The sequence below is a fragment of the Hyla sarda genome, chromosome 8 (assembly GCF_029499605.1).
Source record: "Hyla sarda isolate aHylSar1 chromosome 8, aHylSar1.hap1, whole genome shotgun sequence".
In the NCBI taxonomy this organism is placed as follows: domain Eukaryota; kingdom Metazoa; phylum Chordata; class Amphibia; order Anura; family Hylidae; genus Hyla; species Hyla sarda.
This window is the reverse complement of record NC_079196.1, coordinates 33,457,399-33,471,968: the sequence shown is the minus strand read 5'-3', so window position 1 is coordinate 33,471,968 and position 14,570 is coordinate 33,457,399. Positions and strand designations below refer to the sequence as shown.

The 14,570-nt window shown below is 41.7% G+C and overlaps 1 protein-coding gene across 1 annotated transcript in view; it reads left to right on the top strand.

Annotated features, from left to right (window-relative positions):
- NEB (nebulin) overlaps nucleotides 1–14,570 on the top strand; it is a 219,258-nt gene that overhangs the window by 64,958 nt on the left and 139,730 nt on the right. Inside the window, exons 36-41 of the mRNA XM_056536625.1 lie at nucleotides 550–756; nucleotides 3,263–3,367; nucleotides 6,328–6,435; nucleotides 8,769–9,080; nucleotides 11,661–11,867; nucleotides 12,411–12,515. Of these exons, the coding sequence (XP_056392600.1) occupies nucleotides 550–756; nucleotides 3,263–3,367; nucleotides 6,328–6,435; nucleotides 8,769–9,080; nucleotides 11,661–11,867; nucleotides 12,411–12,515 (1,044 nt within the window). The remainder of the gene's footprint in view (nucleotides 1–549; nucleotides 757–3,262; nucleotides 3,368–6,327; nucleotides 6,436–8,768; nucleotides 9,081–11,660; nucleotides 11,868–12,410; nucleotides 12,516–14,570) is intronic.

The window sequence follows — 14,570 nt, the reverse complement described above, 5'->3', positions numbered from 1 at the left end:
TGTCCGTGTCAGGAACTGTCCAGTGCAGGAAAGGATTTCTATGGGGATTTGCTTCTGCTCTGGACAGTTCCTGACATGGACAGAGGTGTCAGCAGAGAGCACTGTGGTCAGACAGAAAAGAAATTCACAAATTTCTCTGGAGCATACAGCAGCTGATAAGTACTGGAAGGATTAAGATTTTTTTTAATAGAAGTAATTTACAAATCTGTTTAACTTTCTGGCACCAACAAAACATTTGTTTTTTACTTGTTTCCACCGGATTTCCCCTTTAACGGCCGTTCTCACCGGGGCGCAATGGCAGTGGGAAAGGGGCCTTATACTGTGATATTATGTTTTCACTGTTTTGCTCATACAGTGAATTGATACAATTCTGTCCACCTGCAGTGAATCATAGGAAGGATTTACTGCATACAAATTCAGCTCCCGGCGAGTTCAATATAGGACTAATTAAACCTTAGGTTGGATTTGGGAAAATGTATCTTCTTTATAGATAATATGATTTCTATATTTATGTATAATAAATAATATATCTGCTTCCTTTATCCTTAGAATCTTTACAAGGCAGACTATAATGACTTTGTCCGAGGCGTGGGATGGGTGCCCTATGGATCCCAGGAAGCTGAGAAGAACAAGAAGGCCATGGAAATTCTCAGTAACAAGAAATACCGCCAGCACCCAGATACCCTGAAATTCACAAGTCTGCCAGACTCTATGGAAATGGTCCTAGCAAAGAGTAACGCACAGATCATGAATAAAGTAAGTCTCAAGCACACCCAAATATTTTTGTTTTTTAATCATGTATATATATATATATATATATATATATATATATATATACAGTCATCCCTCAACTTACAATGGCCTCAACATACAATAGTTTCAACATACAATGGTCTTTTCTGGACCATCGCAACTTGAAACCAGACTCAACATACAATGCTATGGACAGTCCAGATCTGTGAAACTTGTCACAACTGGAGGAACTGACCTATCAGAATGGGCATTCACTGGTAAATCACCTGTATTACTGAAGTGCATGCACTGACTGGTGTCTGGTAGCGCCCCCTACAGTACAGGGAGGAACTACAAGTTCTGTACTACTCCTTACCTGTGCGAGGGTTAGCTGCTCCTTTTGTACACCAAGTAAGGGTGGCTCCATTTGGGACACTGGGTGTACTGTATAGGACCCAGAAGAAGCTCCTGTCCTCTACATAAACCATTGTTTCCCAACCAGGGTGCAAAACTACAACTCCCAGCATGCCCGGACAGCCAACGGCTGTCCGGGCATGCTGGGAATTGTAGTTTTGCAACAGCTGGAGGCACCCTGGTTGGGAAACACTGACATAGACAGTGATTACAGCTCTCAGCAGATCTTTCTTACTTGTATATGTAAGTACTTGCTTTATCTATATTAGTTATCTACTTATTTTTCTACTCACTTTTTCCTATTTTTGATGACATTTTGGTGGCTTCAGAAGCAATTAACAGGTTTCCATGGAATTATGGTCTCAACATACAATGGTTTCAACATACAATGGCCGTCCTGGAACCAATTAATATTGTAACTTGAGGGACCACTGTGTATGTATGTATGTATATATATATATATATATATATATATATATATATATATATATATATACTTATAGAAAAAAAGCATGGTAAGATACTGACACTATTTAAAGTCAAAGGGGTACTCCCCTGGAAAATGTTATTTTTTAATCAACTGGTGCCAGAAAGTTAAACAGATTTATAAATTACTTCTATATAAAAATCTTACCCTTTCCAGTACTTATCAGCTGCTGTATGTTCCAGAGGAAGTTCTGTTCTTTTTTGAATTTCCTTTCTGTCTGACCACAGTGCTCTCTGCTGACATCTCTGTCCATGTCAGAAACTGTCCGGAGCAGGAGAGGTTTCCTATGGGGATTTGCTCCTACTCAGGACAGTTCCTGACACGGACAGAGGTGTCAGGAGAGAGCACTGTGGTCAGACAGAAAGGAAATTGAAAAGGAAAAGAACTTCCTCTGGAGCATACAGCAGCGGATACGTTTTGGAAGGATTAAGATTTTTAAATAAAAGTAATTTACAAATCTGTTTAACTTTCTGGCACCAGTTGATTTAAAAAAAATGTTTTCCAGTGGAGTACCCCTTTTAATGTAACATCGAAATTAAAGGATCTATGTATCGTAAAGCTAGTGTGCTAGAGTCATACTCAGCATTTTTTTTTCCTGTTTTCCAATGAGTAAATGTCACTTTCACAAGGCTCTCCTCATAGGCTCTTTGATATTAAAGAAGTTAGCTTAAAGGGGTACTCTGGTGGAAAACTTTTTTTTTTTTTAAATCAACTGGTGCCAGAATGTTAAACAGATTTGTAAATTACTTCTCTTAAAAAAATCTTAATCCTTCCAGTATTTATTAGCTGATGAATACTACAGAGGAAATTATTTTCTTTTTGAAACACAGAGCTCTCTGCTGATGTCACGAGCACAGTGCTCTCTGCTGACATCTCTGTCCATTTTAGGAGCTGTCCAGAGCAGTATATGTTTGCTATGGGGATTTTCTCTTACTCTGGACAGTTCTTAAAATGGACAGAGATGTCAGCAGAGAGCACTGTGGTCATGATGTCAGCAGAGAGCTCTGTGTTCCAAAAAGAAAATAATTTCCTCTGTAGTATTCAACAGCTAATAAGTACTGGAAGGATGAAGATTTTTTAATAGAAGTAATTTACAAATCGGTTTAAGTTTCTGGCACCAGTTGATTTAAAAAAAAAAAAAAAAAGTTTTCCACTGAAGTACCCCTTTAACAAATAAGGTTGGAATAGAGTAGATCATAGGACAGTGTTTCCCAACCAGGGTGCCTCCAGCTGTTGCAAAACTACAACTCCCAGCATGCCCGGACAGCCAAAGGCTGTCCGGGCATGCTGGGAGTTGTAGTTTTGCAACAGCTGGAGGCACCCTGGTTGGGAAACACTGCCATAGGAAATCCCAACATTCCACCATAAGGAGTGGGTAGTGATCAAGTAGCAACGCAAAGACATGTAAATGTCCCCATTATAATTTTTTATGTACACCCTCACCCTATTTCATTCTCTATCTCCATTTATGGCTACAGAAATCTACGACTCCCCCATTGCCTCATTGGTTATGCAACAAAAAGGATTTTCAACCTAAGAATAGAATGGTTTTAAATCCAAGAAAATAAAGCATATACTCAAGATTTACAGAAGCCATGTAGATTAAAATGTATTCTTGTTTTTTTCTAGAATCTTTACACACAAGCCTGGGAGAAAGATAAGAGAACCATTCACGTCATGCCCGATACACCAGATGTCCTTCTGGCAAAGGCAAATGCTTTCAATATAAGCGAGGTAGGTATTTTATGCATAACTTGTGATTGGCTGGCTGATTGTCTGGCTATTTTTTATTATATTTTTTCAAATTTTCTATTTTCACTATCTATATATTAAAATAATCCTGAAATCTAGCAGTTTTTCTTCTGGCCACTAGGCCTTAAAGAGGTAGTCCAGGGGTGAAAAACTTATCCCCTATCCTAAGGATAGGGGATAAGTTTGAGATCGCGGGGGGTCCAACCGCTGGGGCCCCCTGCGATCTCTCTGTACGGGGGCCAGGCTCTCCGGCCAGATAGCGGGTGTCAACCACCGCACGAAGCGGCGGCCGACACGCCCCCTCAATACATCGCTATGGCAGAGCCGGAGATTGCCGAAGGCAGCGGGCTGTCGGGGCTCCGTACAGGAGATCGTGGGGGCCCCAGCGGTCGGACCACCCACGATCTGCAACTTATCCCCTATCCTTAGGAATGGGGATAAGTTGTTCACCACTGGGTTCACCACTGGACTACTCCTTTAAACTAAGCTTAAACTTCCTGTTCTGTCCTTGATGATAAGAAGGAGTCTGCTGGAAAGTGATCAATATAGCATTACAGTGAAAGGTGACACCAGTAGATAGAGAGGACAATAGGAGCTCAGCCTCCCGCTTCCTGTACCTCTTCAAAGGTCACAGAGAAGGCCCAGACACAGGGGCGTGCTGCATCTTCAGGTAGTCACTGAGCTACATCTGTATTCACACCTACTCAGAGCTGATTGACATCCCGGGCCCCTCCGATGTTACCTCTTTGCTCCCACTACACGTTCAAATTTTGTGCTGCCCAGAAACTGCTTCATAGCCAGGAATAGTGCAGCCTCTGAGCCTATGCAGATAGGTAACATTGGAGGAACTCAAGCCTGTACACTAACTGTACCTGTACTCTACCTGAATGTAGCTACCTGTAGGTGTCACTAGAGAGACAGTTTTCTTCCTTCCAGGAAGACAGTTTTTTTTTCTTCCGGAGGTGACCTAATTTGCATACTTTTTCCCATAAGGCATTGCTTGTAAGGCTGCATTCACACCACGTTTTTGTAATACAGTTCCCGTATACGTTTTCAATGTGAAAACGGTATGGAACCGTATTGAAAACCATACGCATTGACTCTCCATTGAAAACTGTACGCCAAAAGATGCATCAGATTGTGTCCGATTTGCATCCTGTACGGTTTTGTCAATTTTTTTTCCTGTACCCAAAATCGTAGTCTACCACTGTTTTTGGTCCGGGTGAAAAACTGTATTAAACCGTATAAGTTTTTTTTTTAACATGGGAGTCAATGGGAACCGTACAGCACCGTATGTGCGTACGATTCCCTCTGGTTTTTTCACCATATGGTTTTTGACTTTGCACAGTTTTTTTTCTTGGAATCAAACAAGTGAAACCTTATTCAAAATGGAGTGAAAAGTTAAAAACGTATACTTTTTTTCTTAAAAAAACGGATGCAACCGGACATCATTTTTCAAACCGTATACGGTTTTTAACTGTATACAGGTTGAAATTTGTACACACGTTTTGATACAGTTTAGTCAGGTTTTGAGGAATCCGTTTTTCATCAAAAACCTGATACGGGAACTGTATTGCAAAAACGTGGTGTGAATGCACCCTAAGCCTGTACCTTTAACTTGATTTCCCGAATGTGAACCATTACCCATCAGAACTATGTGTAGATGAATATAAATAATTATAGTAAATCTGTCAAGACTCCTATCTCCTATCTGAGGGGATCAAATAATAAAAAATGGGAATTTATAGTTTTAAACTCTTTAAAGGGGTAGAAAACTAATTTTTTTAAATCAACTGGTGCCAGAAAGTTAAACAGATTTGTAAATGATTTCTATTAAAAAAATCTTTACCCTTCCACTACTTTTTAGCCGCTGTATGCTACAGAGGAAATTCTTTTCTTTTTGAATTTATTTTTTGTCTTGTCCACAGTGCTCTCTGCTGACACCTCTGTCCGTGTCGGGAACTGTCCATAGCAGCATAGGTTTGCAATTGGGATTTTCTCCTGCTCTGGACAGTTCCTGATACGGGCATCAGGTGTCAGCAGAGAGCACTGTGGACAAGACAAAAAAGAAATTCAAAAAGAAAAGAATTTCCTCTGTAGCATACAGCTGCTAAAAAGAACCGGAAGGGTAAAGATTTTTTTTAATGGAAGTCATTTACAAATCTGTTTAACTTTCTGGCACCAGTTAATTTAAAAAAAAAATTTAATGATGTGTTATATTTTTCTATAATATAGGAAAAATCTTGTTGCACTCATATAAAGTACATAGACCAGTGGCCTCCAAACTGTGGACTTTCAGCTGTTGCAAAACTACAACTCCCAGCCTGCGGCTGTCCGGGCATGATGGGAGTTGTAGTTTTGCAACAGCTGGAGGCACACTCGGTTTGTAGACCATAACTTAATCTACATAGTTAGTACGGTCGAAAAAAGACATATGTCCATCAAATTCAACAAGGGAATTAAGGGGTAGGGGTGTGGCGCGATATTGGGGAAGGGATGGGATTTTATATTTCTTCATAAGCATTAATGTTATTTTGTTCCAGGAATGTATTTTATCCTGTTTTAAAGCTGTTAATTGTTCCTGCTGTGACCAGTTCCTGAGGTAGACTGTTCCATAAGTTCACAGTTCTCATGGTAAAGAAGGCGTGTCGCCCCTTGAGACTAAACTTTTTCTTCTCCAGACGGAGGGAGTGCCCCCTCGTCCTTTGGGGGGGTTTAACCTGGAACAGTTTTTCTCCATATTTTTTGTATGGGCCATTAATATACTTATATACGTTTATCATATCCCCCCTGATAACTTTTTTCTTGTATGTTTGCGTTAAAATGGTGATACCTTGATACATAAAGAATATTAAAAAGCATTGAATGCATGGAATAGGAAGTGTATTTAGTAGTTCATTTACATTTTACACTTTACATTTTGTCAATTTTTTTTCTACCAGAAACAATACAGACAAGCCCTGGACGAATCCAAGAAGAAAGGATATGATCTCAGAGTGGATGCCATCTCCATCAAAGCTGCAAAGTCATCCAGAGACATTGCTAGTGATGTAAGTTTCTTCTGATAGAGTTTGGTCTCACAGGTTCACTGGAGCTACACAGGGTCTTGCAGCCCTATATAAATGGGCTATGGTGATCTTTAGATGGCCATGCTCCTTCAGCTGCGGTCAGCCCTGCTTGACTTAACCCAGGAGGTAAGAACCTGGCCAGCCGAGTGTAATGTTAATCCTGTGTCACCCAAAGCTATGGTGAAAAATGCAGTTAATGGGGCAGCATGCTTAAAAATATGATGTGAATTCAAATAGTGAAAAAAAACAGACCTGGTCGCACATCCACAACATGCACCTTGATCTAAGGCCTCTCAGCAACATTTATTAAACTAACAGGTCGTTTGTGTACTTTATGATCATGAAGTGCAAGCCCACTAGCCACGTCATGGCCACCTGTAAGTAGCGGGTCCCTAACATCCCTAGCATAAAATGGCGCAGCACTGAATAATGACCACCCCCGCTGCAACACCAGTGCCCACAGGGGGATAGACCCACTATCAGAGCAGCCCCAATACCGCCCAAACCAGTCCCTGGGCTGCGTCTCCCCACAGACATGGAGCAGCATCAGCAATGGACGCCGCCAGCACTGGACCAGAGTGAACAGGTGTAAAAGCTCACTTACCATGTGCTCCCAGTCAGTGACTGGGAGACTGCCAGTAAGAATAGGGCCCTATGCAGCTTCCTGCCAATTTATATAGGCCTGGGATGAGGGGGAGGGGCAGAGTGCTGACCAATGAAAACAAAAAAAGAGGGGGATAGAAAACACAATGGGGGAGATATATCAAAACCTGTCCAGAGGAAAATTTGTCCAGTTGCCCATAGCAACCAATCAGATTACTTCTTTCATTTCGCAGAGGCCTTGTTAAAAATGAAAGAAGCGAGCTGATTGGTTGCTATGGGCAACTGGACAAATTTTCCTCTGGACAGGTTTTGATAAATCTCCCCCAATGTGAAATCAAATTGAGAAAAAAACAGACATGGTCGCACATCCACAACATGCACAATGATCTAAGGCTTCTCAGCAACATTTATTAAACTAACAGGTGGTTAGCGTACTTTATGATCAGGAAGTGCAAGCCCACTAGCCACGTCACGGCCACCTGCGCGAGGTACGCAATGCCCCGCTGCCGCCACGCCGACCTCCTGTATGTCAGCACTGGGACCGCTGTGTGATTGACACACAGGTCCCAGGGCATGCGCCCTTCATCTCATCTAACGTGCGCTCCCCCAGCGAGCGCTCACTCTCTCGCCGTCTTCCTCCTCAGTGCGCCTGCGCAGTGCTAGGTGCAGAGAGCGCGCTTTCTCTCTGCCCCTAGTATCGGGAACTCTCCTGCTTGCTCACGCGTCTCCACCAGAGAGAAGAAAGAAGATAATGGGCACAAGTATAATAACCAGCCAAAAAGGGTGAGCTGAAGGGCGCATGTGCTGACATACAGGGGGTGGGCGTGGTGGCGGCGGGGCATCGCGTACCTCGCGCCACGCCTATCCGACCGTCAGTGGCTTTGATCAAAAGCATTTTTTTGGTTCATGAAAGCCTGCAAATATTAGGTAAAAACATTGCTATACATACCACCTGTACACAGTACAAAGGCTGTGTGCAGGTTATTGCACCCAGATTTCATGACAGTTGCGCTTTAATGGTCATGATTAGTCACAAATTATAGAGGACACAATATTTGTGCCATCATTTGCACCTTTTCTAGCCTCTTGCCAGTTTTGTATGTTGAGGAAAGTGGGTGGGGTTTAGCAAGAAGGGTAGTGGCCATTAACTGATTGGGGAAAATTGATGCAAAAAAGGTGGTGCAAATGGAAACCAGATTTCAATTTGGACTTTTTGGCAGGATTTTGGTGTATAAACTAGGGTGAAGGCTGTATAGGGCTTCCCTACTTGAATCTGTGTAAACATTTGTTTTGATAAATCACCCATCCAGCTCCAGCATTCCCCTAGGATGCAAAAGCCCAACAAAACCCAACCCCATCCACCTGTTAAAAATTGCCTTTTCGAAAGAGGTTACAAGAAGCCCGGAAGGTGTTGCCAACAAGTGGATGGGATGAATTTTGCTGGGATTTTGCATCCTAGGGGAATGCCCTCTGGACTTTTAAGGTTGAATTGCATATCAATTAAAAGCATGATATCTAGGTGCTGGATGGGGTCAATTATCATATAAAAGGTATGCATAGTCAAATTCCCTATTCAGCAATGGCCTTAGTTTATAAACAAAAAACATGCTGACAGGTCTGCTTTAATCTTCTAATCTTTTATCTTCTTCTGATATGTACCACTATGTCTCAGTGATGGTTATTACTTATTGAACACTCTTTCTTCTTTTCAGTACAAATACAAAAAAGCTTATGAAGATGACAAAGGAAAGATGGTTGGATTCCGTAACCTGCAGGATGACCCCAAACTTGTCCACTACATGAATGTAGCCAAGATGCAGAGTGATCGGGAGTACAAGAAAAACTATGAGAAGACCAAGACCAAATACCACACTCCTGTGTCTATGTTTAGTGTCATGGCAGCCAAGGAGGCTCAGGCTGTGGCCTCCAATGTCCATTACAAGAATCTAATCCACAAATACATTCTTCTACCGGACGCAATGTCTGTTCAACTTGCCAAGAACATGAACCAGATCCAGAGTAATGTAAGTTGTCATTTTACCTGTACTATTTGTTTCTGAACTCTTAAAGGGGTACTCCACCCCTAGACATCTTATCCCCTATCCAAAGAATAGGGGATAAGATGTCTGATCGCGGGAGTCCCGCCACTGGGGACCCCCGCAATCTCGGCTGCTACACCCCAGACATCCCGTGCATGGAGTGAACTGGTGATATCGCGACCATGCCCCGCTCGTGACATCACGGCCATGCCCCCTCAATGCAAGTCTATGGGAGGGGGTATGACGGCCATCACGCCTCTCCCATAGACTTGCATTGAGGGGGCATGAACGGTGATGTCACGAGCGGGGCACGGCCGTGACGTCACAAGCCCCTGGCACTGCACCCAACGCTCTAAATGAATGCTGGGTGTAGCAGGGAGATTGTAGGCATTCCCAGTGGGGGACCCCATCAATCAGACATCTTATCCCCTATCCTTCTGATAGGGGATAAGATGTCTAGGGGCGGAATACCCCTTTAAGTTTTTGGAAGGGGTGTAAGTATCTTGGATCCTGGGATCAGTAGGAACTGCCAGAAAGTATCTTAAATCTGGATCAGTAGCTAAATATCACCAGATGCCTACATTAGGGCATTCATAGACAGGACCAATAGCTTACCTAAATCCCTTAAATATGTGTTTTCACATGTTTTAAATATTCTGCCCAGCCCCTTCATTGCTCTTTAGGCATCTATCATGTCTCTTTTTGTTTCTGAACCAGCTCAGGTCTGAAAATGCTTAAAATTACTGACACTTGCTTATTGCATTTTGTACTTATGGAACAAAAAAACATTAGTATTTTAAGAACTTTATTTAACATTTTGCTTTGTTCCTCTTCAACAGCCTCCTTGTTATCACAGTGTCACAGGCTGTTGTTTCTGTTCTCAGTGAAGTCTGTCAAAAGAACAGCCTGATGGGTCTCACTCCAGCCCTTAAATCTCCTTTCCTGAACTTTTTTTTCTGAGCTGATTGATCAAAGGTCAAAAATAAGCTTTAAAAAAGTTCAGGAGAGACAAGGGCTGAGATGGAGCTTTACTCACAGATTTTACGGATTGTACTACATGTGATAACAAGGAGTTTGTAGAAGAAAAACTGCCACATTTTTTGATAAAGATGTTTGGAGAAAAGTTTTGTTTGAACCATAAGCACATGAGCACATAAGCACATAAGAACAAATTCAAAATTATCCACAGTCTTTAAAGTGTACCTGTCGTTAACAAAAACTTTTGATACAATTTAAATAATACTATTATATGTATATTTGTAATATGCATTGATTAAATTTTTTTTATATTTTTGGGTGAAAAAATGCTGTCCCTGCAGCTTTTTCCTGTGTGTCTCTATGAGGAGAACAAATACAGGAAGTGAGGGTGGGACAAGCAGGGCTCTGTGCGGGCTCCTGGCTTGTCAATCATCCTGCTGTGTGAGTCAGAAGACAGAGCCTCAGTGCACAGAGCCCTGCTTGTCCTCAGTGTACAGAGCCCTGCTTGTCCTCAGTGTACAGAGCCCTGCTTGTCCTCAGTGTACAGAGCCCTGCTTGTCCTCAGTGTACAGAGCCCTGCTTGTCCTCAGTGTACAGAGCCCTGCTTGTCCTTAATGTACAGAGCCCTGCTTGTCCTTAATGTACAGAACCCTGCTTGTCCTCAGTGTACAGAGCCCTGCTTGTCCTCAGTGTACAGAGCCCTGCTTCTCCTGCTCACACTTTCTGCATTCTTCTCTTCACAGAGACACACAGACAATAGCTTTAGGGACAAAAAAATACACATTTTTTAACCAATGTATATTGCAAATATACATAAAATGGTATTATATACATTATGTAAAAAGTTTTTGTTAATGACAGGTACACTTTAGAGGGAATATGTTAGCCCATTCGCATTCTAAGGTCTGAGGGACTTTGTGGAAGTCATAAAATAAGGTTTTTATTCCAGGCTGAAGTGTCAAGGAGGCAGTGCCGAGCTGCTTAAAGGGATATTCTGGGAATTTTAGTTATTGACTATGCTACAAGGGCTGTAAAGTTAGTGTAGTTCATAATATAGTGTCTGTACCTATGTTTGATGGTGGTCTCGCAATTCTTATGTGACAAACAAGAGGTCCTGGGACTTGTAGTTAGAAAGAGGGAACTCCAACAGGAAATAGCCATTTCACAAAAAGTAAGCAGCAGCATCCTGATGGACTCACAACACAGCCATTTGTCCCCAAGACAAGCACGGATCCTTCCTAAGCATGTCTATTACTGTCTGACAGGTAAGTACTAAAATCACCTTATGGTGGAGAACCCCTTTAAGTGACACTTCTGCAGCTTGGGCCACCCTTCTTGACACTTCAACCCAAACGAAAAACCTTATTTTATGACTTCTGAAAAGGACCAAAGCTTTAGAAAGGTAACATTAAATTTTACACTGAATTGCAAAACTGTGATTATATCTATTATGTTCCCTATTTCATTGTATACTAGATGTTATCCTTATGTATACATAATTGTGCTCAACCTACTTGTATACAGTATATGGTGAAATGGTATTGAGTTATTCTCCTTTCTGAAACATGCTACGTTTCTCTTTTTTAGAATGACTACAAACTGGACTACAATACATGGTACAAAGGTATGGGCTGGAGCCCCCTGGGATCTCTGGATGTGGAGAAAAGCAAGAAATCTTCTGAAATCCTCAGTGAGGCCAAGTATCGCCAGCACCCAAGCAAGTTCGGTTTCACTAAAGATATGGACTCTATGGACATGGAACTAGCCAAACAGAATGCTGTTGTCATGAACAAGGTAAAAAACCTGGAGAAATAACATCATTTTTTTCCTTTTTTTTTTAAATAGATAATATGAATTCTGCTAAATTTGCTAATCGGTAGTATATATATATTTATATATATATATATATATATATATATATATATATATATAGACACACACACACACACACACATATATATATATATATATATATATATATATATACATAAATATGTAGTATCTAGAGATGAGCGAACTTACAGTAAATTCGATTCGTCACGAACTTCTCGGCTCGGCAGTAGATGACTTTTCCTGCATAAATTAGTTCAGCTTTCCGGTGCTCCGGTGAGCTGGAAACGGTGGATACAGTCCTAGGAGACTCTTTCCTAGGAATGTATCCACCTTTTCCAGCCCACCGGAGCACCTGAAGGCTGAACTAATTTACGCAGGAAAAGTCATCAACTGCCGAGCCGAGAAGTTCGTGACGAATCGAATTTACTGTAAGTTCGCTCATCTCTAGTAGTATCGATGTGTTATGCCTAACTTATGAATTCATTCCTATTGTTGTCTTTGTAGCACTTATACATTGATGCATGGGAGAAGGATAAGACAAAGATCCATGTGATGCCAGATACACCCGATATACTCCAGGCCAAACAGAACAAGATTACTTTCAGTGAGGTGAGTAATATCACTGCTTCTTTACCTTACCACAGATGAATGTAGATTTTTTAGAGCTTAAGACAGTGTTTTCCAAACAGTGTGTCTCCAGCTGTTGCAAAACTACAACTCCCAGCATGCCCGGACAGCCAAAGGCTGTCCGGGTATGCTGGGAGTTGTAGTTTTGCAACAGCTGGAGGTACACTGTTTGAAAAACATTGTCTTAACACCTATTGAATTCATGGTTATCAGTAGTTTAACATGAACTATGAATAAAATACAACTATATTATGCATCATGCATCAAGTATTGTGATATCATAAAATAAAGGTGTCCTATTCACTGTAGTATACAAAAAATAAAAAAAAGTTTTTATATGTTGCTAAGCACGCTACTACAGCTATTACTAATAAGTTTCTAAATATGTGTTATCGAAAAAAAAAATGTTAAAGGGGTACTCCACTGGAAAACATTTTCTTTTAAATCAACTGGTGCCAGAAAGTTAAACATATTATTAAATTACTTTTATTAAAAAATCCCAATCCTTCCAGTACATTTTAGATGCTGCATACTACAGAGGAAGTTCTTTTCATTTTGAATTTCCTTTCTGTCTGACAACATGTTCTCTGCTGACACCTCTGTCCATGTCAGGAACTGTCCAGAGCAAGAGAGGTTTGCTATGGGGATTTGCTCCTAAAATGGACAGAGGTGTCAGTAGAGAGCACTGTGGTCAGGCAGAAATGTAGTTTATAGCAGCTGATAAGTACTGAAAGGATTGGGATTTTTTAATAGAAGTAATTTACAAATCTGTTTAACTTTCTGGAGCCAGTTGATTTAAAAGAAAATGTTTTCCAGTGGAGTACCCCTTTCATTTCCATGTTTGTTTTAACATATGAAAACCCACCACTAGGGGTCTCCCTACATGTCCCGGCCACTAGTCTTTTATTGATTTCGGACTCATGCTGGCCTGGCATGAGTCCGAAATCCCAGACTGCAGCTAGGACACGTGACGAGCACAGCGCTACTCCCTGGCTGTCAATCAGACAGGTGGGAGCGATCTCTGTGCCAATAGCAGCTGCAGACATGGCTGTCTGGAAACAGGTGACAGAGAGCTGTGGAAGAAGTTCTTACCTTCTCCTGGCCGGCCTGCAGATTTTACGCCGCTTCCCCTCGGTCCAGACTCCCTCTTGCCAGCTCACTCTATGTGAGCAAGAAGAAAAGGTATGAAACAGAGCTTTTTAATGCTCCTAAAAAGTTTTGAGGGGGGGGGGGTAGGGGGTGTTAGGTGTAGTTAGGGAACATAGCCTGAGTTAGTTTAGAAAAGTTTATTAAGTGACAGGTACTATTTAAGGTCCCACTACAATATTGAATCTAGGGCTACATTCCAGAGTTATTTCTTTTTCCATATACCCTAAATAGTGGACCCTCCCTCGGGCTCCCTCCTGCAGACTCCAACCCTGGTAGACTTAGTCTTTCTACCAGAGGCATAACTTGTAGCTTCTGGGCCCCGTGCCAAATCTGCAACAGGGCCCCATGTGCCAGTTATAATACTGGTCTCTTATGGGACATACGGCATGTGCTTTGGGGCCCTTGTGCAGCTGCTACCTCTGAACCCTCTATAGCTACGCTCATGCTTTCCGTGAATCACAGTTTATTCTAATGGGAGAAACGCATTACTACATATTGCATATTATGTAGAAATATTCTGTCATTATGTCTTGAATTTCTGTTTTGTAGTGAATAATAACTTTTTGAATATTTTCTTTAACCCTTTCGCGACACATGACTGATTCATCCCCTACTCCATACCCAGCGACCCCCAGCTGATTTCACTAGCTGGGGGCTGCCATTAATAGCCAACATGCAGCGTTTGCCGTAGCCAGCTATTTACCCTTTAGATCGCCTAAAGGGACTTACCTCTCCTCATTTGCTGTCAGTGGCTCTTCATGGCTGCACTAGGCTCTACCAAATGAGTGCAGATTACACAGATCAATGCAGTTCTATTAAACTGCATTGATCTGTATGAGGAATCTAATGATTCCTCCTAAGTCCCCAAAGGGGACCAATAAAGTGTTA